The sequence below is a fragment of the Cottoperca gobio genome, chromosome 8, assembly GCF_900634415.1.
Source record: "Cottoperca gobio chromosome 8, fCotGob3.1, whole genome shotgun sequence".
Classification (NCBI taxonomy): Eukaryota; Metazoa; Chordata; class Actinopteri; order Perciformes; family Bovichtidae; genus Cottoperca; species Cottoperca gobio.
The window spans coordinates 17,597,273-17,624,352 of NC_041362.1; the positions used below are offsets into that span (position 1 = coordinate 17,597,273).

Sequence of the window (27,080 nt, forward strand, 5' to 3'; positions counted from 1 at the left end):
GCACAGCTTTTATCTCCATAACACTCGCCTACTTCCTGAACTGAGGTTGGTCAACTCTCTCTATGTTTTCTATAAAAAAAAACATGTTATTTAAGGTTCAAAGTCTAAAACTTGGCTGAGTCCATAAGACAGTTTACAATGAGATGTACATCAGAGGTGGAGATAAAGTACATGTAAAAAGATAACACTTCAAAACAACAACCTTGAACCAAGCAGAGCAAGCATCATATAGTTCAGGAACACACCTCTCAGATCGTTTGTATTTAGAAACAAACAAATAATCCAGACAGTTTCCAACATACGTCATGGAAGAGGTGCAGGAACGTCGACACAGCTTTAAAAAAACAACCACCAAGAAACTGAAGCACTTTAGGGGAAATATGACGGTGGTCACAGTGATAGGTGAAGGCATTAACCCTGTTACTATCACAGGAAGGGTTACACATTCAGATAACATGGAACCCCCCTGTTGACCAAGTCTATTATATAATGTGTGACCTTCAGTGTTACTCCAATGTGCAAAAGATTTCTAAACTGTACCCGAGTTAACCTCCCGATGAGATGTTGGCGCGCGCGCACACACACCACACGCAGGGAATGCATTAATGGAAACGAGAGTGCATGTGAGGTACAGAAACATTTCAACTTCACACATAGTATGTCTGGTCATAGCTGAACTGAGCATGTGAGCGCGTGGAAACACATCATCATCCGGTCAGTGTTACGTCTTTCTTCACCCCAGAGCTGAAGATCTGCCTCACAGAAGGCAACGCCACGGCCGGAGATATAATACGCACAGTCCATGTAAAGAGGGAGCAGCCAGATGGAAGAAAAAGAGACAACATGCATGTGATACATGATTCATAGTGGAGAGATCCAGATCCTTTACGTACTAAAGTATTATCTGCAAACTTAAAGTATCAAACGTAAAATAACTCATTCTGCATTAAAATGTAGCCTGTGACTGATATATTATTATATGCATGTGTGAGCAGCATTGTAATCCTTCCAGGAGCTAGTTTTAACCCTAGTACTGTAAGGATGATGTATGTTTGTAGGCTAACCCGGAAGTTAGCATCACACTGGTTCCCTCGACAGAAAGCCAATGGGATTTTTCCATTGGCTTTCGGATTATTACAGAAAATAAACTCAGGGACAAACAAAAGTTTGTGATACTTTACAAGTTTTGTTTAACAAGATAATCTTCACATAAACACCACTTTTAGGATTTTTTAAGCATAAAAGTGTAAATCGGCAGAAGTAAAAAGCTAACGTTAGACTATAAACAAACTACACCACAACTTAACTCATCTTATGAAGTTGATGTTAATATCACAATGTAATGGCTATAGAGTAATGACACCATCTGCCTTTAGATTAGCTCCCTATAAACCTCGCTTTCACTATGCAAGTCTGTTTGTCTCCGAGTGCGATCTCTTGGGAAAATTAAGACTTGATCGACTAGACAAAGGAAATATGTCAAACATTGCGCAAGCAAAACAGGAAGACGATAGCAGAGGTGTGGAAAAACCATGTTGTGTTGCATTATACAAAACGTGCAGTCGAAAATGGCATTACAGTGACTTTTTTTTAGTACTCGAAATCCAAAGTTTAGGGCTTGAGAGCTGACTTGACTTGACTTGTCCGTGTTGACTCGGGCCTCGACACGGGACTTGGTCCCACCTCTAGAAGATAGCGCTTTTGTTTCCCCCATTAGCTATCAGTAGCTATCCCCAGGTAGCGTAAATGATGGACGATGGATCAACCCAAGCAACTGTGGAGAGAGCCCCGTGGACAGAGGAGGCAAAGAAGGTGAAGAGGGAAAGCGAGAAGTAAACCTCCGACGGGCATACACTCGATGGAGAGAGCTCCGGAACTTGAGAGGGTTGCAAACCAACATTCAGTTGGCATTCTTTCTACTAAATCAGGAAGGAATAAAAACCTGCCAAGTAATTAATACTACCAGGTTTTTTATTTTAAAAAGTAAAAAGAACAAGTACCTCTAAATTGCATTTTAGTAAAGTATCTGAGTGAATGCACTTAGTTACTTTCCAGCACTGGTGCACTCATTTGACCTCCCACAAAGGACTCCATCAACACAATTGCATTGCTGTTACATTAATCAAAACCACGGCCATGCCCTGTACAATTTATATCCAATGCCGGGGAGTGAACCCCCCCCCCCCTCCACTGTACTGCACATTAGGCAGCATTTAATAAGAAGTGACAAGGAATTTCAGGCCTCTGCTAAAACTGGGTCCTTCGGGTGACCGACTGTGAAACATGAAAAGATTCTAAACTGTACCAGAGTTAACCTCCCGATGAGATGTTGGCTGATTGCTGTGTTCCACGTCCACGTCCACACACACACACACACGATAGAGGAAGACAGTCCTGATTTATTCCTCGACAGGGAATGCATTAATAGAAATGAGAGTTGCAGAGTAGAACACACCCCTCCACTACAACTCTCTCTTTCTCTTGTTATGCACAATATGAACCTCATGAGCTCGGCCTTTATAAACAGTTTCTGGTTCTTCCAGTATGCGGCCCTTTCCACATTTAAGGCTTCTCCTGATAAAACAAACAGTGTGTTGGCTGCAACTGATTTTTCTGTCTTCTCCTGAAGGTCAAATCAGGTTCTTCCAGATGCAGTTGAGCACGTTGGCTCCAGAATAGCCGAGCAGGGGGGAACGCGCTCTGTCATGTGAGAGTTTTGTTTCTACATTAGAATCAGAGGATAAAGAAAGATTTCTGGACGACGTGAAATATATCAGACATGATTTTGTGTGTGTAAACAGCATCCAACTTTCCGACATTTATCTCGCGGCAGCTGGGATGTTGGGATTTCCATCATCCACTGAAAACGTCACCTGCACGGGGACAAGTTCCTGGATGTCCCTGCTGCAATTGTGGCTCGTGGATAGGGAGTGGTCAGTGAATGTCTTGGCTTCATCGCCTTGGCCCTAGAAAAGAAGATAAGATTGACACGGTGTTAAAAGGGAGATAAAACAATAACGTCCTTGTTAGTTACAATCATTTTTGAGAAGGACAGGTCAGGTTTATTCCAGATTTAGTCAAGATAACCTGTAACACAAGGCGTACAAGGTGTAATATTTTAGGTGAGTAATACAAATACATCTAAATAGAGAATATTTAAAGTGAAAACAGCCATAAAATCTGGAAATAATAACAGCCACAACTGTACAAACAGACATTCACAAAGGAAAATGAGTCTGCTGGGAGAATCATGCTAACTGCTCCTCGAAAACTCAACCGAAGCACGAGAAATTACGTACACAAGAAAATTCATAGCAGATATAACCCGTCATGTTTGTTCAGGTGCTGACAAAATCACTAGAGAGAAAGTAGGATTCACCTCTGAGGAGGGAAAACAGTGTTGTTGGCAAACAACGATCAGAAAGTGAGGAAGTACCGCTAGGGGTGCTTCTGCAGTTGCCATGCATAGTAGCCTATGTGGAAATATTTTTGGAGTAGCCCAAACTATTTGTATGTTTCTATAAAAATAATATATATAATTCACATAACGAGTCAGCTGCAGCACCTGAACTCTCTGTTGTGATTGAAAATGGATTAAAACTAGTTAGCAAGCTGGCAGAGATATCTGAACATTTAGCTAACAGTAGTGAAAGGTTGAAATAGTTAGCTAAAAGTAAACAGTTAAAATAGCTTAAAGTTATGGATACACATTTGAAAAGAGGGCTAAAAGTATTAGATATATTGTTTAGTAGCTGCAAGTAGTTGATAAATAGTTGAAATAGTTACCCAACAGTTGGCTTAAAGAAGCTAATGGACAAATGTTAGATAACGTTAGCTAAAGGTTAAAATAGTTAGCTAAATGTAACAGAGGGTTGAAACAGAGATGGATAAACCGCTCAAACCACTAGCTTCTACTACTAGTAGTATACTAATATATATCCATCCATCCATCGTCTACCGCTTATCCGGGATCGGGTCGCGGGGGCAGCAGCTCCAGTAAGGAACCCCAATCTTCCCTTCTCCGGGCCACATCCTCCAGCTCCGACTGGGGGATCCTGAGGCGTTCCCAGGCCAGTGAGGAGATATAATCTCTCCACCGAGTCCTGGGTCTTCCCCGGGGTCTCCTCCCAGCTGGACGTGCCTGGAACACCTCCCTAGGGAGGCGCCCAGGTGGCATCCTTACTAGATGCCCGAACCACCTCAACTGGCTCCTTTCAACGTAAAGGAGCAGCGGCTCTACTCCGAGTCTCTCACGGATGGCTGAGCTTCTCACCCTATCTCTAAGGGAGACGCCAGCCACCCGTCTGAGAAAACCCATTTCGGCCGCTTGTACCCGTGATCTCGTTCTTTCGGTCATGACCCAGCCTTCATGACCATAGGTGAGGGTAGGAACGAAGATCGACCGGTATATTGAGAGCTTTGCCTTCTGGCTCAGCTCTCTTTTCGTCACAACGGTGCGGTAAAGTGACTGTAATACCGCCCCCGCTGCTCCGATTCTCCGGCCAATCTCTCGCTCCATTGTCCCCTCACTCGCGAACAAGACCCCGAGGTACTTGAACTCCTTCACTTGGGGTAATGGCTCATTCCCTACCCGGAGTAGGCAATCCACCGGTTTCCTGCTGAGAGCCATGGCCTCAGATTTGGAGGTGCTGATCCTCATCCCAACCGCTGCACACTCGGCTGCGAACCGATCCAGTGACTGTTGAAGGTCACAGACCGATGATGCCATAAGGACCACATCATCTGCAAAGAGCAGCGATGAGATCCTCAGGTCACCGAACTGCAACCCCTCTCCTCCACGACTACGCCTCGATATCCTATCCATGAAAATCACGAACAGGATTGGTGATAAAGTGCAGCCCTGGCGGAGGCCAACATTCACGGGAAACGAGTCCGACTTACTGCCGAGTATCCGGACACAACTCTCGCTTTGGTCGTACAGGGATTGTACAGGGCGTGTTAGTCGGATTCAGGAGTTCCTCAAAGTGCTCCTTCCACCGGCCGATAACCTTATCAGTTGAAGTCAGCAGGGTCCCACCCTTGCTGTACACAGCTTGGATGGTTCCTCGCTTCCCCCTCCTGAGGTGCCGGATGGTTTTCCAGAAGCACCTTGGTGCCGACCGAAAGTTCTTCTCCATAGCTTCTCCGAACTTCTCCCACACCCGCTGCTTTGCCTCTGACACGGCAGAAGCTGCCGCCCTTCTAGTCCTTCGATACCCTGCAACTGTTTCCGGAGTCCTCCCGGATAACATAACCTGGAAGGACTCCTTCTTCAGTCGGACGGCTTCCCTGACCACCGGGGTCCACCACGGTGTTCAAGGGTTACCGCCCCTTGAGGCACCTAAGACCTTGAGACCACAGCTCATCACCGCAGCTTCAGCAATAGAGGTTTTGAACATCGCCCACTCAGGTTCAATGCCCCCAACCTCCACAGGGATGGCTGAAAAGCTCCGCCGGAGGTGTGAGTTAAAGATTCCCAGGACAGGGGCTTCCTCCAGACGTTCCCAGTTCACCCGCACTACCCGTTTGGGTTTACCAGGTCTGTCCAGAGTCTTCCCCCACCCCTTGATCCAACTCACCACCAGATGGTGATCAGTCGACAGCTCCGCCCCTCTCTTCACCCGAGTGTCCAAAACATGCGGCCTCAGATCAGATGATACGATTACGAAATCGATCATTGACCTTTGGCCTAGGGTGCTCTGGTACCACGTGCACTTATGAGCATCCTTATGTTCGAACATAGTGTATGTTATGGCCATTCCATGACTAGCACAGAAGTCCAACAACAAACGACCGTTCGGGTTTAGATCAGGGAGGCCCTTCCTCCCAATCATGCCTCTCCAGGTGTCTCCATCGTTTCCCACGTGTGCGTTGAAGTCTCCCAGCAAGACTACGGAGTCCCCTACTGGAGCCCCCTGCAGGGCTCCATTCAGGGTCTCCAAGAAGGCCGAATACTCAGAACTGCGGTTTGGGGCATAGGCACAAACAACAGTCAGAGTTTTCCCCCCCATAACCCGAAGGCGTAGGGAGGCGACCCTCTCGTCTACCGGGATAAACTCCAACGTAGCGGCGCTCAGCCGGGGGCTAGTGAGTATTCCGACCCAGGCCCGAGGCCTCACACCTTGGGCAACTCCGGAGAAGAATAGAGTCCAACCCCTATCCAGGAGTACGGTTCCAGAGCCAAGACTGTGCGTGGAGGTAAGCCCCACCAGATCCAACTGGTAGCGATCCACCTCCCGCACTAGTTCCGGCTCCTTCCCCCACAGAGAGGTGACGTTCCACGTCCCCAGAGCCAGCCTCTGCTGCCTGGGTCTGGTCCGTCGAGGTCCCTGACCATCACTGCCACCCGTGTGACAGCGCACCCGACCCCAGCGGTTTTTGCCATGAGTGGTGGGCCCACAGGATGGATGGATGGGAGGCACCACGTAGCTTCTTCGGGCTGTGCCCGACCGGGCTCCGTGGCAAACCCGGCCACCAGGCGCTCGCTGTCTGGCCCTCCCTCTGGGCCTGGCTCCAGACGGGGGCCCCGGGCTTCCTCCGGGCAGGGTCTCTCCTTTCCTTTCCCTTTCTTTCATGAAGTCGTTTTTGAACCATTCTTAGTCTGGCCCCTCACCTGAGACCAATTTGCCTTGGGAGACCCTACCAGGAGCAACACAGCTCTCAGGTTCATAGGGACACACAAACCTCTCCACCACGATAAGGTGATGGTTCCCAGAGAATATATGAATATATATATATATATATATATATATATATGAATATATATATATATATATGAATATATATATATATATATATATATATATATATATATATATATATATATATATGAGAATATATATGAATATATATGAATATATATATATATATATATATATATATATATATATATATATATATATATATATATATATATATATATGAATATATATATATATATATATATATATATATGAATATATATATATATATATATATATATATATATATGAATATATATATATATATGAATATATATATATATATATGAATATATATATATATATATGAATATATATATATATATATATATATATGAATATATATATATATATATGAATATATATATATATATATATTCATATATATATATATATATATATATATATATGAATATATATATATATAAATAAATATATAAATAAATATATAAATAAATATATATATATATATATATACAGTATATCTCAAAAGTGAGTACACCCTTTAGATTTTTGCAAATATTCTGTCATATCCTTTCAGGGGATAACATTATCCTACTGAAACTTTGATATAACTTAAAGTAGTCAGTGTGCTGCTTGAATAACAGTATAGATTTATTGTTCTTTGAAAATTACTCAGTACACAGCTGTTAATGTCTAAACAGCTGGCAACAAAAGTGAGTACACCCCATAGTGAACATGTCCTAATTGTGCCCAAAGTGTCAATATTTTGTGTGACCACCATTGTTATCTAGCACCTGCTTTAAACCCTCCTATTAATATATATATATTGTAATATATATATATATATTAAGTATATATATATATATATGATAGTAGATATTAATATACGATACTATCCTAGAGTATAGATAGTATATAGATATATATATATATAGATATATATATATATATATATATATTTCTACTTAATATATAGAGTATATATATCGAGTATATATTATATTATATATAGATATTAGATATATATATATATATATATATATATAATGAGTATGTAATATAATATATATATATAGTATGTAATATATATATTAATATATATTATATTTAATATATATATACATTTTTTTAATTAATTATATATTAATATACTCTATATATATATATATATATATATATGCTATATAAATACTAAATTAAATAGCATCCAGTTTAAAACGAGTGCAAATGAACACATTTGGAACACAGTGGTGTTGATCGCAGGTTACTTAAGTTCATCTAACAGGTTTCAAAATCTCAGACTGTGGGACAAAGCTTAGACAAAGCTTGGAAAAAGACGCCCTCCTCAACCCCCCTTAGTTACTTGCTTAGTTTGGCTCAAACCCTGGATGTCTATGAGATGATGGTTATTTGATCCCATAGACACTCAACAATTATGCCGAGATTACCTAATGTTGCTGTATGACACTTCAGACTTAAAACATAATATTCCTCAAAACTCACACATTTAGGCTATTTAGTCATCTTTTGATAACTAATGTAAAACAATGTTTAATCTACATTCACTGAGTCTCTCCTTAAACTGGGGAGGCCCACCTCCCACTTTGCAAACCTCTGGTGTGAAGAAAAGCTTTGAAACCCTTATAGCCAAAATACAACAGAGACCAGCAATAAAAGTGAAAGATTGTTGTGACTTCACTGAAAACTATTTAATGCTCCCTGACACATGACAGGTGAGAAAACGATGGTAGGGCAGCAGCTGAAAACAAGCCTCCAGTATGCAGCTACCTGTAGTCAGTAGGCCATCTAGTGTACAGATGTGATGAGTGCACTTAATGAGCGCGTCTGGGTGCATTTTTAATAAAGAAAGGTGAAGACAACAGATTAATTATGAGATGCCTTTATTGTACTTTTTGGAATCCAGTGACACCGACACGAGAAAATGGTCCTATCCCTCCCTCCCCCTTTACATACACGACCTGAGAGGGAGGGGCTGCAGGGTGGGATGTACCGTGATCCCGCTTGTAGTCTTAAATTAAACACACAGATAATAGCGAAGACACATCCAGGTGCATTTCCACAGACACGCACGACATGCATTCAAAAAGGGACTTCAGGGAACGCAGTGACTCCTGGTTCACATGTACGCTTTGTCATAACGTAAAAGACAACAAAATGAATACCACTTAACAAAACAGTTCGCTGTCTTTATGGCCCACGATCAGTCTATAATTCAGGCTCTGTCAATTTTCCACTTACAGGAGAAAACAAAAAAAGGCAAAGAGACACTACTATTCATACTGGGAAAAATGGTTTAAATATGGAAGTGAATGGTTCATAGCTTTCATATTTTAGTTTCTTTTTTTAATTCGTTTTTAATTAATGGTATACTTTAATGAGAATACAATTGTCCCACTAAAAATCAGCTCATCTAGGTAAAACTAGGCCTTTTCCACCGACTGTCTCCCTGCTGTATCTAAGTAAAATATATAAAGTCCAGTCAAGGGGCTCAGCGGGCCGTTGGTCCAATCAGGAGTGGTTTACTTCAGTCCTCCTCGCTGCCACTGGCCGAACGCTCCTGAAAAAAACATTTACTTTTATTATCCAAGTAAACAGAGGACACACTTAAGTGTACAATCAAATTGTTTGAGACTTCTAAAGTGATGAACGATCTTAATGACACCGTTTGCACCAGTGCCGATTTTCATCACAGTAAAGTAACGACTGAGGGGCAAGTTTTGACACTTTATGAAATTTCAACTGCATCATTGTGGCTTGTGCATGCCACTAGATTGCAAACACTGTGGTCCGTGGACACTGACGAAGAGTCATTCCAATTAATTGTATTTCAATTATTACAGATTATCGGTTAATCTGCCAAGTATATCTCTGATGTATCGTTTGGTCTGTAAAGTCTCGAAACACTCAGAAATGTTGAAAGTTAATTTTTTAATGCAGAAAATCATTTGAGAAGCTGGAACTGGGGAAAAATGACTTAAACATTCATAATAAAAATCGATCAATTACTAATTTATTAAATTATTGCTTCAGCTATATTGCAAATGCTTGAAAGACATTTTGTTTGTACCTGAAAATATGTTTCAAGCATTTGGACTTGACCTCTACATACAAAACAACAAGATTCAGTCTAAAGACTGAAATGTGCAATACTGGTTTGGGAAAAAGAAACCTGGCGTTGGAAATAATAATTTTAAATGATCTATTAATCTGTCAGATATTTTGGATTCATTTAGTTTATTATAATTATAATAGTAATAGTAATAGTAATAGTAATAATAATAACAACAAGTCACAGAAAAGTAAAACATGTCTTTCACAATTACTAATAACAAGACATTAAATGCAGAATTATCTAAAACCGAAGCAGAATATCAGTGAGGGGCTTCATTTGTTTGATAGACGATTAACTGTTAACCAGAATTGTTATCAATTCATTTTCTGTTGATTGGCCAATCGATTAATAAACTAAATGTCCCTTTAGATAAACTGTTCCGTTTCCCTGCATTAAAAGTGACAGTATTACTCTACTGAGAGGATTGTTAAAGCTCTACATTTACTGTATTCACAGCGTTTAACAAAAAGGCAAAGGGAGCATCTCAATGTTCACATTATGTTTCACTGATGTTCTTGTGTGTGAACCTCTCACCTCTTCCTGTTCCTCCTCGCTGTCATCGTCGCTCACCACAGGTTTAGCTCGGGCCCCTCGGCCCCTCCGTCGTTGTCCTTTTCCTCCTCGATCCCCTTTTTCTTTCCGGCTCAGCTTGATCTTCACCTTCACTGAACGAGCTGAAACAGAAATCAAGAGGTCACGTTTAGCGTGCCTCCCCCCGCCTATTACATGAACGCTTCAGTGCTCAACATTTCTGAGACTCACTTTCAGAGTCTGAGCCTTCGTCTAGGTCGTCCTCCTCTTCCTCACTGTCCTCTCCTTCGCTCTCGTCCTCCTTCTCAATCTTCTGTCTCACACTGGTGAAGACAGACTGCAGCACGATGGAGTCCTCGTAGATCTGAAAGGTTTGCAGAGAGATTATTAGAAAACTTCTCCTTCGCTCCGATAAGCATTCTACAGCAGATCCATTACTTTTGATTTTAATCTTATTCCACTATTGTACTTATTTTCACTGAAAACGTTCGGAAGATGTCTAAATATTTCCAACACGTGTGCGCTTGAAGCCAAACTCACCAGAGAGCCTTCCAGGTTGAAAGTCTGGGCGTTTTGACACAGTAGCATCACATCCTTCTCCAGGTCGTTCAGGCTGCGGTACTTGTGGCTCCTGATCCTCTCCTGGTGGAAGGAGGGAACAAAAGAAGGCAGCGGTGAGACAAACAGGAGATACTCAGATGAGAAGGCACAAAACAACTGGGAGAAATGTCCTGAAGAAGAGCAGTAAGGCTCCTCATCCTTACCTTAATCTTCCTGAAGTCCACTGGTTTGCGGATGAGCTCGTAGTACTCGGGCAGCTCCTTGCGAGAAGGCAGCTGGATGAAGACTTCGCTCAGCTGTCGCCCGTTGTTCCTGAAACAAAGAGGGTGGTTTCTTAGTATCACTGTTAGACGGGGCTAAAATCACCACTCAATAAATCAATAATGCACAATCTTTTCTTCACATTATAGTGAAATTCATATAGGTCATTTCTGACAATTCTTCAGTGTAGAAGTGGGCGATATATAGAAGCAGGGAACAGGGAAAGAGTTTATACAGGTTGAGGTAGGAAGCGGTAATGGAAGACGCCGGCCTCCAAGTCGAAAAGACTTGTTTATGGCCATGTGTAAATATTAGGTATTACAGTAAGAGTGTAAGAACCTACTTCAAGTGACCTTCTGGTGAATCTGAGGCCATTTAGCATTCATTCAGACTGTACAATAATACACAAGGAAAACATTTCATTGTTCTCACCCGTCCTTATATTTGATGACCGCATCAACGATCTTCTTCATTTTCTTAGTGAGGGACATGGGGTTGGGAGAGAGCTTCTCAGCAGGCGGGCGACCACGTTTCTTTGCTTTCTTCACATCCTCGTCTTTGTCCCGCACTCGGCTGCTGCTGGAGCTGGGCGTGGCTGGGCCGTCATTGTCGCGGTCCCTCTTGCGCTTTCTGGTCGTCTTTTTGTGACGCACCTCCTCTTCGATGTCTTCTAGATTTCCCTCTTCTATGGCCTGTGGTGAGGAGAAATAATCATTGAGCTTTTGCTTCTAAAGACGCTGAGTCTCTATATTTCCTCACAACTAAACATGACATCTCACCTTGAGCCATTGTTTCTCAGTGAGCGAGTCGCTGTAGTCCACTTCCTTACGTTGGCGGGATCCTCTGCCAAACATCTTCTCCTCCTCCTCTTCACAAGTTAGCCTCTCTACCTCAGCGTCGTCTTTCAAAATCCAGCTGGGCATGTCGTTCTCCTCCATCAGACGGGGTTTCCTCTTCGGGTTGCGGGCCTCCTCGCGGCGTCGGTCTAGATCCATGCGCTGGAATAATAAAATAATTTAAAATGCAGCATGGGATTAATGTAGTAAGGATTATTTATATAGTACATTTCTACAACAAGGCAATTTTAAAGTGCTTAACATTTAACATTAAAAACGTCAAGACAAAGTGCAGTCAGATTTTAAAATCACAAAGCTTCTAATAACTGATAAAGAAGTGGGACTTACCATGAACTGTTCAAACTCCTCTTCACTTCTGGCTATCATCTGGTTGACGGTCTCATCATCGGGCACTTCGTCTTCCTCCTGCAGACAAATAAGGTGAGTGAGTGACAAGAGACTAAGGGCATATTTATGTGGCCCTTCAGAACCAGAGTGTTTTATATCAGTGTAAAGCATAAAGTATCATATTAAGCAGAAATACATAAAAGGAGAAAAGAAGAAGTCTGAATTCATTACAGCTCACAAATCCTGAGCAAAAGCTCATTCATTAAGGAAAGAGAGACAGGGGAGGAGGGAAAGAAATGAGAGAATGCAGAGGTGGAGCAGCACAAAGGCAGTTGTGTGTAGGCGGGACACGTTCTAATAGGTTTCGCTTCACTCACCCAGGTCCCTCTAGGACGGCAGCCTCCTCGAGCCCCGACCTCGTCCTGTTCCTCGTGCTCCAGGATGGCCTGTAAAAAGGCCCGGCGTTCACAGCCTGACGACTTCTGGTCGAACATGCCTGCCTGGATGACCTTCTGGTCCACGTTCAACTTGTACTTGGCCGCTGCCAGGATCTTTTCCTCCACACTGTTGACAGTGCAGAGACGGAGCACGCGCACCTCGTTCTGCTGACCGATGCGGTGGGCTCTGTCCTGGGCCTGCAAGTCCTGTAGGAGTACACACACACGTTGATTAGTTTAGGTGGAAGGATTGTGTGTGGTGACTGGAAAATGTGTGTACCCAGAAGTCTTTTTTCGACTGTTAACATGGTGGCAGGGTCACACACACACTCATTTTACAGCTAAAACAGTACACTAAAATATGTTGTGAAACAGAAAATGCAGTGACAGAATGTTGATTCATATTTGATCCGCGCTGATCGCAGCGCCCTCAGCATCTGCGTACCTGATGTGGGTTCCAGTCGCTGTCAAAGATGATGACTGTGTCGGCAGACTGCAGGTTGAGCCCCAGACCTCCTGCCCTGGTGCTGAGCAGGAACACAAAGTACTCTGAGGCCGGGTCATTGAAGGTCTTCAGCAGCATGCCACGGTCCTCTGCCTTGGTGGTTCCTATGGGAGGTGGGGAAAGAGAGTGTAAAGGAAAGGAATATCAATTGCTCCATATGGTTAGGCGACGAAGGCCCACAAAAAAACAAATTGGTCGGAGGTGTCTCACCATCCAGACGAAGGTACTTGAAGCTGCGGTAGGCAAAGTAGTCCTCCATGATGGTCATGAGTGTGGTCATTTGACAGAAGAGCAGCACTTTGTGGTCAGTGGCCCTCAGCTTGGGCAGGATGCGATCCAGCAGCTCGAACTTCCCAGAGGAGCGGAACAGGTCAGAGCTGGACAGGCACAAGGGGGAAGAATGAGCAAACACAGATCCACTCCCGCACATGTGCAGTACAAACACGCACAGACTCGAGCTTTACGTACCCACTCACAACTCCACCAGAATAGCCAAGATGCTCAGAAAAAGACTCCTGTAAAAACAAAAACGGTCAGGCTCAGTCTGTCTGCGTTCTGCTGCTACTCTTCGTTTAAACACTCAGTGACGGTTGGTTTACCTCGATGTGCTGGAACATGTAGGGGTGGTTGCAAATCTTCCTCAGTTGCATGATAGTGTTCATCAGGGTCTTCGTGCCACCTTTACCCTAGAACATTTAGAAGAAAAACTTTTAGTTTCCAATTACGTTCAGGCTTAGATATAATGATTGTACTAGACTTTACATGTTTACTAAATAAGGTTTAAAGGAATCTTCATTACCTTCTTGTCTTTTTCTGACCCATCTGTGAGCAACACTCCCTTGGCCTGCATGTGTCTGTACAGAACCGTCTGTAGGGCTGACATGTCGCACTTTATCACGTACTCCACCTATAAACAAACAATGAGAGGGAAAACTTAGGAAGGATAATTACACCAATTATTGGATTTACAAATATCCACAAAAACATCGGGAGCGTAAACATTCATGCAGGAATGAAATCATGAAGAATGAAGTTTACCTTCTCAGGCAGCTGGGCCTCGACTTCTTTCTTGAGTCGGCGGAGCAGGAAAGGCCTGAGCACCTTGTGTAGACGTCGGATGATCAGGATGGTCTCTTCTTCATTCAGGTCGACCTGGAAGGGAAAAAAAAAAAGGGACGATGAGGAGGGTACATTCAGGACTGCAGCTCATCATTATGTGGATGTTTATTCGAAATTACTACCTGTTATGTTAAAGTATTTATTTTTCATGACCTCCACAACCACATAGAAAAACACCCAACCAGGTGATAACTCACCTTCTCTCCAGTCATGGCGAAGGGGGCGTTGAACCACTGTTCGAATGTGGTGCAGCTCTTGAAAATGGTGGGCAGGAGGAAGTTGAGCAGGGCCCAGAGCTCAGGCAGCTTGTTCTGCAGCGGAGTGCCTGTGAGCAGCAGGCGGCGCGGGGCCAAGTAGTGAGTGTTGAGGACCTGGGTCAGCTTACAGTGGTGGTTCTTCATACGATGGCCCTCGTCCACGATCATGTACTTCCAGCGAAGCTTTGGGAGGGAAAAGAGACGTTACAAACTAAAGACTAAGAAACTGATGAATGAATACATTTTGTTGCGACCTAAAACTAAAACGGGAGGATTCTTCCTTACCTTTGCTAGCACCTGCTTATCTTTGATAATGTACTCGTACGTGGTGAGCAGCACGTTGAACTTGCCACTGCGCAAGATGGGAAGGAATGCACGACGAGCAGCTGGAGACCCCTGAAAATTAACAGCATTGCTTTAGATTTTATATTCAACAACAGAACTGCATAAATCATTACAATGTATAATTGACCTTGGCTTTTAACCTTTATTTATTTTTATTGACAATATCACACCATTTATCACAGCCAGAAACTACAAAAACTAAAAGTAGTGTCTCTCCCTGACAGTCCTTGAACAAATCATGTAAGAGAACAGCTTCAGTTAGGAAAAGTAACCAGTTCCAAGTTTAAAATGATAATATTTAAATCAGAATTCCTTTATTCTACATGTCTTAACCAAATAATGTAAACAAATATCAAGTTCTGCACTCTGGGAAGACAGCTGGGAAGACATGATTGAGTCGGCTGAGACCAACAGTCACGTACACAGCGCAGAGAGCCCACATTTCCCCCCCAATATTGGAATACACTCTTTGGCACTTGGAAAAATATGGATATATAGATTCCAGTTTCAGTAACATCAATGATCAAAGAAATGTTTTATGGCGCTATAACAGTGTTGCACTGCACAAAAGATATTTTAGAGTTCTCTCTACTTCCTGCCATGATTGTGCTGTTTCCATAGAGGTGCAGGCCACTGTGAGGAAGATGTGACAGGAGCATATACAAGTAGCTGCCACTGACCTTGTAGGAGATTTTCACAACAGATGGGCCCCACTTATCAAACTCGTAGACCCAGTTTGATAGAGTTCTGAAAACAAAAGACAACAGAAAAGTTTTGAGTCTTTGCTCAACATAGAAACATGAAAGCATAACACACACAACTTTCTGTAAAAGCATTTCTCCTCTCGTCTAAAGCCACCGGGAGGTGAGGGAGGGTGTGCTTACGAGAGAGGTACGATGATGAGGAAGGGCCCGTTGAGGCGCTTGTACTCCATGAGGTAAGTGATGAGGCCGATGGTCTGGATTGTTTTTCCTAGACCCATCTCATCAGCCAGGATGCCATTCAAGTTGTTGTTGTAAAGCGACACCAGCCACTCCAAACCTTTAACCTGGAGCAGGAAACCACTCGAAGTCAGCTTCAGTTTAATCAACTAATTAAACAGTCTAGAAATTGGTGTTGAAATAACGTTATTCTACTATTTACAGCAGGTTTTGGTTGATACCTGGTATTGCTTGAGCTCCCCGTTGATCAGCAGCGAGGACTGTTTGTCCACTCTCTCAGTGACAGCATGAGCCACAGCGTAGTAGGACTGCAGGCCTCGGTTGAAACTCGCATTACCGTACTCGTCATCTACATCCTGCTTGGCATGTCTGGTGGAAGCAGAGGACAAAATACAGAGAGATTATTTATTTTGGGTGGATGAAAGGCGGCAATTGAAAACAACAAGATACAAAAGGAAAACGCAAGTGACCATATGCCATCAAAAGGTATCTTTGTGGGACTTAATCATTAGTTATTATAGATGGATCTAATAATGCTCAAATCTCCATCTTACTCTACGTGCAGGACATCCATTTCAGCTCCGTCTTGAGGTTCAAGGTCAGGAATCTTCTCCTCTACTAGAGCTGCAGATGAATGAGGTTGTTCCTCTTCCTCCTGATGAGCAAAAAAAAAAAGGGAGATCAAGAAACTGTTTGCAAAAAAAACAACACGTGACTATTTTGCTGTGATGTCGAGCTCACTGTGTCACACACCTCATCCTCCTCCTCTTCATCTGAACCGCTTTCTTCACTGTCCGAATGCGACGCTATTTCGTATCTGCACAAAAAAGGAACAAAATGTTTTTAGACGAGGTTGAAAACATTTACAGAGAAACGACGGCTGCGTCTTTTCTGTCCTTTGCGCCGGAACATCGGCTTCCAAGTGATGAATTCAACAATCGTTGAATTCATCACTTGCTTAAAGTTATTTTTAGGCAGACTCGACACTGACCCTGGGTTCATCTCGAGCCAGGCCTCCAGCTGGCCGGCCTTAGGTGCTTCCATCCCAGTCAGGATCTTTCCACTGTCCAAGTGGATGACCTTCACCGGCAGGTCACTCATTTGACTGGTCTCATCTAAAGGCTGGGAGAAGAGAGGGAAGAGAGGGAAAGAGAAAGAAAGCATGAACGCTAGAAGAAATAATATGGCAACAAACTTCAGTGTTCATTTCAATAAAGGAAACTATGACTAAAGTAAAACTTGATAAAAACAGGATGACTCACAATGATAACAAGCCTAAAACAGGACTAAGACTAAATAAAAACAATAGCTGACAAAATAACCAATTTCAAACTCACCTCTCCATCAGGTCCCATGGTAAGAACACCATCCGCTGTCTCTGGCTTCTGAAAAATATATAGAATTATATTAAAGGTCCATGTAAAAATGCAATTTAAACTTAAAGAGTTGCATCACATGTGTTTGTTATAAACATGTACCTTCTTTTTCTTCTTCTTTTTCTTCTCTTTGAGAGCTTGCACGGCTTTGTGTGCGCGCACCAGCTCAGTGAGGTTGGCCACGTACTCATCCGTCTGCTGGAGCAGGTAGGCCAGACGCTTGTCTTTCTTTTGGTCGATGAGTTTACGGTAGCCTTCTTCATCTTCAGCCTGCGAGGAGAAGCACAGTGATGTTTGTGTTGGACTAATAAACATCAGACGATAAACGACAACGCCTTCCATAGATTTCTGAAACGGTCCACTTCATTATTTTGTATTTGGGCGTCTCCTTAATAGATTTGAGTCTCACCATCAGCCGCCGCATCCTCTCTTTTTCAATGCGCTCGTTCTCCTTCTTCTGCTCGCGCTCAGTGTTGGCATGATAGGTGGCGACAGCTTTGGTGGCCTTCTGGATCTTCGCTGTGATGGAGCGGTGATACTCCTTGAAATCCTTGGCGTGCTGCAGGATGCTGTTGAGGTATTCCTATCAATGGAAGGACACACGAAGCCACCACTGTTATTAAATTCTAGAAATAATGCGATTCTTTTTAAGTTTCTCCTCTTTTGCTCCATTACGAAATAGAATTAGTTAATTTTTTTCTGCCATCTTCAGTAAATCCGTTTTGTTTTCAAGGGAACTAACGCGACAACAAAATATTACTACATGATTACATGACACAAACAGCCTCCCTTAAACCGGCCCACCCACAGAAGTCTTTTCCCACAGTGTACCTGGTGTTTCTGCCGACGTTTACGCTCCTGTTCAATCTTCTGCTGTTTCTCAAGCTTCTCAGTGATGCGGGCTTCACGTAGAGACTGCCGTTTGCTGCGCTTGTATGCCTTGGCGTTCAGGGCAGTTTCCAAAGCAGTGTCGCGTCTCATGCAAACCACCACCTCCTGACGCAGCTGCAGGCACAAAACGGTGGACGTTGTAAATACTGCATCTACTCCACTAGTGGTCGAGGCAAATTAAACAAGCAGAGGTTCAATATGTGCTACAGTTTGTCTATACTTTAAACATTTCCTGCAGATAATTAATGGCTACCTGTCTCTGGAAGTTAAGCAGCCGCAGGGCCTTGAGCTCGATGGTGGCCTTAGTGCGCAGGTCACCCGCTAGAGAGCCGGGCAGGTTCTCCAGCTCCTGGATACGGTGAGCAATACGAGCCTGTAGCCTGAGAATACATATAATAACATGTTTATATATATATATATATATATATATATATATATATATATATATATATATATATATATATATATATATGATCAACTAGGGGAACTGTTTGGGGAACTGCCCTAAAACCCATAAACCTCACTCTCTACTCAGACCAGTGGTCTTCACTATGTTTTACATGAGAGCTACATTGAGAGGACAGTCAGTAGGAGAGCCACTTTTACCGCAAAGTATGAAAAGCACGTCTGTTTATTAATCTGTCATCCCACCCAGAACATACAATATGCAATGCAACCAACCAATACATTCATTAAAAGTAGGATTAACTTAATACTTGGGATGATGTTGTCAAAACTCTGCAAACAATATTTCTGCTGAAGCCAAAAATCAGTGTTTCACAATTTCTGAGACTGAGCAGGTTTTCTTTGCCCGAGCCAAAATCCATGCGATCTCAAAAGATGCCTCAGTTAATCGTTCAGCTGTATTAGTTGTCCTGTGTACGAGTCTTTGTTGTCCAGAAACAGAAGAAAGCTGCTCTATTTATTTTCTTAATTTCTCTTCCAGGTGCGTAAATTTCGTTGAATTTTGGCTGCGTCGTTTAGAAATGCGGCTCCAAATGACTTCTCTTGAAACCAGAGCGGGTCTGTTTGCACATTAAGCACGAAGGCTTCAACTCGTGGAGGACAAATAAAAACTCCTCTGTTCACTTGTCTTGAATTTCCTTTACTCGTCTTGTATGGCTCGTACCTTTCTTTTTAACGGGAGCAGCTGTTGTCTGTCCACAAACCACATCTCCAGCATCTTCCTCTCGACTCCGCTGTGGTTTGATGCTCCAAAGACAAATCTTAATGTTCCTCGTTTGTCACGCTTTGTTTCTGTCCACCTGGTGTGCAACTCTTTAATAAGAAATCGATCCATTTTACGTCTGTAGAAACACGTGCTAACTAGCATGAAATGGTGAAACGAGTCGACCGGAGCCAAGCTAACGCAAGTATGAAGTGCCAGGTTGGTCGTAGTATCCTCCAATTTAAATGCTCCAATTTAGCGATATAAATGATTTTTTAGCAAATGTCCATATTCATAAGCATGCTTATGTTAACATATTTTTAATGACCGTAAGTTTATTTTGTTCTATACTAGCCCACCATGTATCTACCCGTCCAAGAGCACATTCACCATTGTAGTGCTGATAGACCGCCAGAACTGGCAACTCCTGCAATGAGTCAGTGTTCTGGCTGAGCAAGTTTAAATATCTTGTTTCTAGTCTATATTTACATCTTTTATCAATTATTATTATTTGTAGGCTAATAGAGCAGACACTTTCAGTGTTTTAATGGGTTGTATGTAATAGCCCTGCTTGTTTTTATGAAATCTGTATTGACTCCATAATCATATCTATCACCCCTTTATTTAGCCTCCTGGCTCGGGAGCCGCCCAATGAATAACACTGACTCAGAGGATCAATATGTTACATTTTCTCACAGAACTCAAATACATCAAAATAATTTTAACTGAACTTAAAACTATTTTTAAAAAGGAGATCAGAAATGTAGTTTTGTTTTATATCTCAACACTGCTCCGGAGTGTCTTTCCCCACCCTGCCTCACCTGTACTCTCTCTCCTGGAGGATCTCCACCGGGTCCAGCCCGCGGGGCTTTTGGATGGGAGTTATGCGGTTCTGCTTCTGGTGAAGCATCATAGGAGGGGGTTGGGCGGGGTGTCCCGGGGACTGCGTCTGAGGGGGCATCACTGGGGAGGCAGCGGGGGGAACAGAGGGAGGAGCGGGAGATGGTCTGCCAGTGGGCTGAGGTGGGATCAGCTTCTGAGGCGGGTTGGAGGGGGCAGCAGCATTCACCATTGGTCCTAGAAGAGGCGGGAATCACCAGAGGTCAGTTTTGCTGCATGTGCGTATATATAAACGTACACAGTGCTGACTGAGGGGACGTTACCTTCAGGCCATGATTTAGGGGGTCCGTTGGTAGGAGGGCCTTGCATACCTAGGGGAACTCCTGCAGGTCCAGGAGGCACCATATTAGGACCTACCATGCCTAAAACAAGAACAACAATTTAATTTTCTCAGGTAATTAGGAAATATTGGGACTGCTGAAAATGATAAATTCATTTTCAGCCACCAGGTGTCTCTGTTGAGCCATCAGATATTCTGCTTTCTTTGTTTAAATTGTATTTAGTCTCTATGAGATCTGCACAAGAATAGCAACAACACAGTGTTTCAACAATAAGAAATAACAGGCAAACAGAGATTTGAGTGACATTAAAAATGTTCAGATAAAACATTTGCACGCAGACAAGCTGGACTCAATAGATGTCACCACAGCTTTAATTTAAATGTTGCTATGTTTTCATGTTATGTTACATATATATGTGAGAGTATAATTTTGTTAAGCGGTATTACAAAAACACACTCAATAAGTTTCCTGAGGGCCTAACCTAACTCACCATGTGGCCTGTTGTAGTTGGCCTGAGCTGGTCCCGGACCAGCTCCAGCTCCAGGCCCTGTAGAAGGCGGCATGTTGGGCATCGGCTGCGGCTGCATCCCTGGCATGGGCCTCTTCCCCTGCACAGCCATCTGCAGGTGGTCTGGTAAGGGCTGACTGCGCGCCAGCATCTTGTAGGCCATGATTTGAGCCCTGAGTTGGTGCAGCTGGTTCTGGTTGAAAGGAGCAGGTCCGCCCGCACCTACTGGTCCACCTCCTGCAACGACGGGTCCACCTGGACCCTGGGGAGCTCCACGGTTAGGTTGACCCATCCCCTGGGTCGGGTCCCCGCTGCCCTCCATAGGGCCAGCCCCAGGGCCGGAGGGACCGCCAGGCATCATCGGGCCAGACGGACCTCCGGGCATCATCGGGCCAGACGGACCTCCGGGCATCATCGGGCCAGACGGAGGGCCATTGGCTGGGACAGGGCTAGGAGCGTGATCTGAGCCTCCCAATGGAGAGGGGTAACCTGGGCAACACAGAACAGGTGCGTGATGGGTATTAGGGTGTGAATCTTTTGGAATCTCACGATTCCATACAAAATCAATTCCTGATAAATTTTTAGAATAATAATATATAGATTCTTAATTCAGTACATAAGGGTGTTAATTTCAGATTCCACTCCATGCGCTGTGCACTAATAGCGCCAACGTGGCAAATGATTTCATGACAGCAGAGTTGAGTGTGTATAAGATTATGGAGTTTTTATATTTGAAAAGGTTATAGGCTGTCAACTGATCATACAAACAGACAAAGGCAAACCATTTTCAGTGACTTCAAGAACAACAAGATAAATGTTAGATAAATTAAATTGGTATGTCGACATGAATCCATTTTTTAACCAACCCTAATGGGCCTAAATATTATTTACGCATTGTGCTAAAGAAGTCTTTCATAAGATTAAGAGGATTTATTGACCATGTCTGTGTTCGAAATCCCATACTAATATACTATTCATGTTAAGCATGATGACATCATGTGTGTAACTCTACACCCTAACTATGTGTATGCGAGAAATGCCCGGATGCATGCAAAATGCAACTCTTCAGACTTTGCGATGGCGGCACAGCGAGGCAGTTCAATAAATAACAGTTTGATAAAATAATGATGACGAGTGACGTTAAGGTAAGTATAGAGGAAATATGTGGGCGCTCACTTATACAACGTACTGTAGAAAACATATTTAACAATAATATATTTAATATACTGTAAAATATTACATTGAGTGAAAGAGGTCATTTTGATTCACATTTATGATAAACAATTTTCATTCAACGGAGCGTTGTGCTGGTAATAATAGTGGTTACGTTAATAGGCAATATGCACTACATACTGACTGAGTATGCAGTACCAACATGCGCAGGGTTCAGAAGCTTCAAGACATTTTAAAGATTTGACCAAAATGAAAGTTAAAACAGTGACTGCAAGCTAAATAGAATGCAGTTTTATTCTCTTAAATTCAGGCTTCAAGTCCAAATACTGGCTAGAAAATGAACCTCTTCTAAGTAAGCAAAACACTCTCTACCTCGCTTAAACATCAACCATCTTCCTCTCATACACACCACTATCATGTCATTTTAGTGTTCCTATGTGCGTGTCTCTACCTACTTCTTACTGACTGTGTGGTTTTGTAGATGCAGCTGCCTTTGTTGTTGTCTGAAAGGGGAAGCCCCTCAACCCCGCCCCTCCCGTTGTCCTGCCTACTGCTGTCTGCTCATGCTGCCGAGCAGCAACACAAGAAGAGAAACCGGCTGGATGGGTCCACACACACTGCATGTCTGTGTGACAGAGTTATCTGTTCTTCCTGTGTGGAGCTTCTCAGGGACAGAACAATCTCTGTTTTTTATCTTTCTTCAGCTGCTGCATGTTAACAATGTAGATAACTTAAGTAAGTTATCGGAGGATTCAAACTGGCGATCTTCACGAGGCCGCGGCTAAAAAAGATATTAACGTCAGAATTTCTCCTGTTTCATGGCTCTCAACTTGCGACAGGCTACATTAAACACAGTGTTGTCTGATGTTACCTTGGGAATGTTGGTCCATTGGGCTTGGAGGGGGTCCCATCCCGCTGTGCCCCCCTGGTCTCATGCTCATGCCCTTCATCTGGGCATAGCGGGGGTCATCGGGCATTCCTTTCTCATGCATGGCTTCCATGGGCTGATTAAAAGAGAGAATAAACACACATGAAACTTATGTTCATGTGTAGTTGAAAATTCATTTTAAATGTATGTATTTTTAGTGTTGGATTGTAACTACATTTACTGATGTACTGTACTTGTCTGACAGCGTTAGTTACTTTACAGATCACAGTTTTTCATCCCCTTCCTGTCCGGTGAAAACCATGCTTTTTTTTTTTTATGTTCTGATAAACTGAAGCATGAAGTGTTCCTTTAGGTGTTGAGAAAATTATTCTCCTTCTTAAGTTAAATTAACTATTTAAAACGCTTCTTGGTCAGCTGGAAAATGCATCGTCACAAAGCTGAAAACCAAACTGTTTTCTCATGAACAGTTGACTTTTTAGAGATGCGCGTCTCACAGGACAGCGCACAACTACAAACATATGAAGATGTTATAGAATATGATGCATTGCTGTAGATTAAACTACCAACATTACAGCCATAAACATATACAGCAGTAAATGCAACATACACAATATTGCAGTATTAATATTAATCCAAAAACATCAAATATAAGCTAATAAAACACTGAAGGGAACATTTAACTGCAGTACTTTTACTGAGAATACTTGCATACTTTTACTTAAGCCTTTGAAAACAGGACTTTTACTTGTAATGAAGTATTTTCACTATGTGGTATTAGTACTTCTTCAACCACTGTATATTTGAATATTATATAGTTTACGTGCTATATAGTAAAATATGTCAACTCTAAAAAGAGTACATAAGTAAAAAGTTTGTTGTTACAGCATACTCAAAAAAGATTTGATCAAAAGATGAACATAAACCATTACTGACTAAATCTAGTGCATTCTCAATCACAGATGAAAAAAAATTAATACATTTAGTACTTTGTGCATCTGGTGCATATTTTCCTGAGGATATCCTGAGGGTCCTTGTGGAGGGTGGGGGTGTCCAGATCCAGGAGGTCCTGGACTAGGCCCCATCATACTGTGGGTCGAGCCTGGTGAGGGACCAGGGCTCGGGCCCAACATGCCTCCCGGAGATGGCCCTGGTCCTGGGGAGGGTCCAGGCCGAGGTGTCCCTCCCATTGGGGGGTCAGGAGTGGACATCTCTCACTGGGAATGTGTGGCAGCAGAAAGTACCCCTGTGAGAGGCAACAACAGGAATGAAGGCAATGTCCAGAATACATCCGTGCCCAGACGAGCATGTATATTTGTTTATTTACACTGCTGTTGTTGTTCAATCCCAAATTATAGAAATCCTGTGCTACATAATCAAATTTGATCATTTTAGCAATGTGTATATATATATATATATATATATATATATATATTTTTTTTTTTAAAAAGGGACAGTTTGTCCATTTCTAGATTTCCTGATGCACAAATTCACCAGACAGGGTTTGTTGTGACCTGCTGAGGTCCAGCCAATGTTAACCACAATATAACAAGCTTAATGCAGTTATATTTACATTTGAAAACTCAACCATGATGTCTTTCAAATTACAGTTACACGATTAGTCACCACCGTACAGAAATATTGTAGTCAGTTAAAACAGTTCGTGGTGTACTAAGAAAGTAGCTCTTGATAACCTCTCTGGGTCATTGTGCATGTTGTAAGTGGTGCTATTGTTGTGTTAAAATGCATCTTTTGGTGCTTTGTGAAGTGCAAACCACACACACACACACACACACAACGCCTCTCTGCTGTTGGGGTGAGAACTAAACCACAATAATTACAGAAAAGTTTTTTGTGTGCACCTTTCAAATATGTCCAAACCTTAACCCTTGTTGGTTCAAATTATGACCGATGTTCAGTTGCTGAAAGATTATTCAAAACACTGATACCACATATCTGACTTGTAAGCAACAAGTCAGGCACTAGGACATGTTAATATATTATTCATAAACACAGTGGGTCACCAAAAGGTCATCTAAACTGTCACTTAATAGGTCAAAACTATGGTTAAAGAATAATTATGTAGACGAGGCTCAACTCAACAAGACACAAACCTTGCTCATACAGACACACACGAGACTACTATAAGTCATTGAGAGAACAGTTTTTTATGTATTTAAATAAAACTTTTGAATCAGTCCAGTTGTTAAAATGTTTACATTTACACACAAATAACAGATAGGTTAGCTATTATTAGCATCGGTAGCTGTACTAACGTTAGCCAGGCCTAGCCGGATTTAATAGTTAACGTTACATTATGGCTGTTTGTTCACAGTAAACTCGTGATTTTAACCTCCTGTTTCACACAGTACAACAGGAGCTTCCTGGTATTCACTGGACAACTGGTTTGACCGTAAAATTAATCTAAATTGACGATGAAGCGACAAAGAACACCAGCCCGACTCGGACTAGCTCGCGAGCTAGCTTAGGTCCTGTATTGATACCACAACATAAGCTGGCTGCCGACGGTGCCTAGCATGCTAGCGAGCTAGTCGGGTTAGCCTAGCCGGCCATGCCCTTCCAGGCCAATTAGGCACAAAAATGTGTTGTTTTCGAGATGTTTCTCCAGATGAGGCGACATGTGAAAGGTTAGGGCATCTCTCATCATCGCTGGAGCTGATTGATCCAACGCGCCTCCCGTACCCTTGGCTCAGTGCTCCGCTCTAAGCACATTTCCAAAAACAATTTTCATTCATTGCACACTGTCGCGCCACAGCAGCGGTACTGTAATTTCGGCTTCATCTTTTTCTCAACGAAAAACACCGTATAAAAGCACATGTATCCTCTTCGCAGCAGCTCCAAACACAGACAACACTCTCATGAGCTAACAATAACATGATAGTTGACTTACACGAATGGTGAACGCTGCTGTTTGAGTCTTCGCCGCTTGCAACGTCTCTTGGTTTTCCTCCTAGCCAGAAACAAAGACCGACCTACCCAGTTGGTTTTTTTCCTTCACCCCCCTCTCTCGGTAGATTGTATCGCAGGGACCGGCCTGTGCGACTCTGCAGCGCCCCCATCCACCGCCTCACTCACTACCCGCATACCCAGTGAGGGCTGTGTTAACAGGCAGGAATGAAGCCGATGTGGGGGGATGGGTATTGTGGAACAGACAGCAAGAATGATCATTTACCAAGCTTTTATTTCTATGTGAAAATACTCACATACGTGCAAGAAATGTAACTTAATTAGGCCGCGACGAGTTAATGGAGCGATGAAGAGAAAAGAGCACATTATTGCCAGGCGGTATTTGTATTATTGTGCTTAAAACGCACCCATTATTTAATACCAGGGCTGTAACTCATTTCCATTATTGATTAATCTGATTAACACTTAATTTGATCTAAAATATGACAGAAATGTGGTAAAATGCACATCATGTTCCCAAAATACTTAATTTATGTATTTTTCTATTATTATTTTAATGTATTGTTATTTTATTTCTAATTTGTCTTGTGTATTTTTGGATATTGATATAGGTATATATAGATTATGTTTTTTGAAAATCTAATAAAAAACATATCAATTCTGTCACTCAGAGAATTAATTAACTAATTTCATTTAATTAGCTGTTTAAACCATATTTAATACTTTAGATTATCCACATCAAAGAGGCCACTTTTATGTTGCTTTTGATAGACTTGAAGGTGGGCTTTACACAAAAAGTAGGTCATACCATTTTTTTTATCTTAATGGAAGAGTTGAATGCTTCTGTTGTTTTGCAATCTAACCAACAATGAGTTCACACAAATATAAACCACAAACACACACAACAAATATCGTCAAACAGTTCCATCATTAGTGTGTGAAATATTACAACGCCCATTTTTATTAATGTAGTTTTGCATGGGAAACACTT

At 42.5% G+C, this 27,080-nt stretch overlaps 1 protein-coding gene across 2 annotated transcripts; it reads right to left on the bottom strand.

The window, feature by feature from the left end:
• Positions 1-8,588: 8,588 nt before the first annotated feature.
• On the bottom strand, positions 8,589-26,320 carry smarca4a (SWI/SNF related BAF chromatin remodeling complex subunit ATPase 4a). 2 transcript variants are annotated; one of them, XM_029438166.1, is made up of 34 exons: positions 26,073-26,320; positions 24,151-24,407; positions 23,147-23,279; positions 21,085-21,591; positions 20,577-20,675; positions 20,235-20,490; positions 18,499-18,625; positions 18,186-18,359; positions 17,764-17,937; positions 17,457-17,624; positions 17,316-17,363; positions 16,970-17,100; positions 16,732-16,795; positions 16,533-16,633; positions 16,200-16,347; positions 15,922-16,085; positions 15,718-15,784; positions 14,978-15,088; positions 14,633-14,875; positions 14,355-14,468; positions 14,116-14,223; positions 13,916-14,002; positions 13,785-13,831; positions 13,527-13,693; positions 13,257-13,420; positions 12,752-13,018; positions 12,375-12,452; positions 11,970-12,188; positions 11,623-11,882; positions 11,133-11,241; positions 10,909-11,010; positions 10,600-10,732; positions 10,372-10,511; positions 8,589-9,282 (listed from the first exon to the last, which is right to left on the bottom strand). In XM_029438166.1, exons 2-34 carry the CDS (start codon positions 24,370-24,372, stop codon positions 9,250-9,252), a joined length of 4,965 nt encoding a protein of 1,654 aa, XP_029294026.1. In that variant the 5' UTR covers positions 24,373-24,407; positions 26,073-26,320; the 3' UTR covers positions 8,589-9,249. The 2 variants fall into 2 exon arrangements, with proteins under 2 accessions (XP_029294026.1, XP_029294025.1); XM_029438165.1 differs by having other exon boundaries at positions 24,142-24,407.
• Between the last annotated feature and the right edge of the window lie 760 nt (positions 26,321-27,080).

Excerpts from the sequence above, each read along its gene's own strand:
- smarca4a (XM_029438165.1), bottom strand. The coding sequence starts at position 24,372 with ATGTCCACTCCTGACCCCCCAATGGGAGGGACACCTCGGCCTGGACCC. Across the intron at positions 16,634-16,731 it reads ATGAAGAGGAGGAGGATGAG|GAGGAAGAGGAACAACCTCA; the intron begins GTGTGTGACACA and ends TTTGCTCATCAG. Across the intron at positions 15,785-15,921 it reads CTCATCATCGTACCTCTCTC|AACTCTATCAAACTGGGTCT; the intron begins GTAAGCACACCC and ends TTTTGTTTTCAG.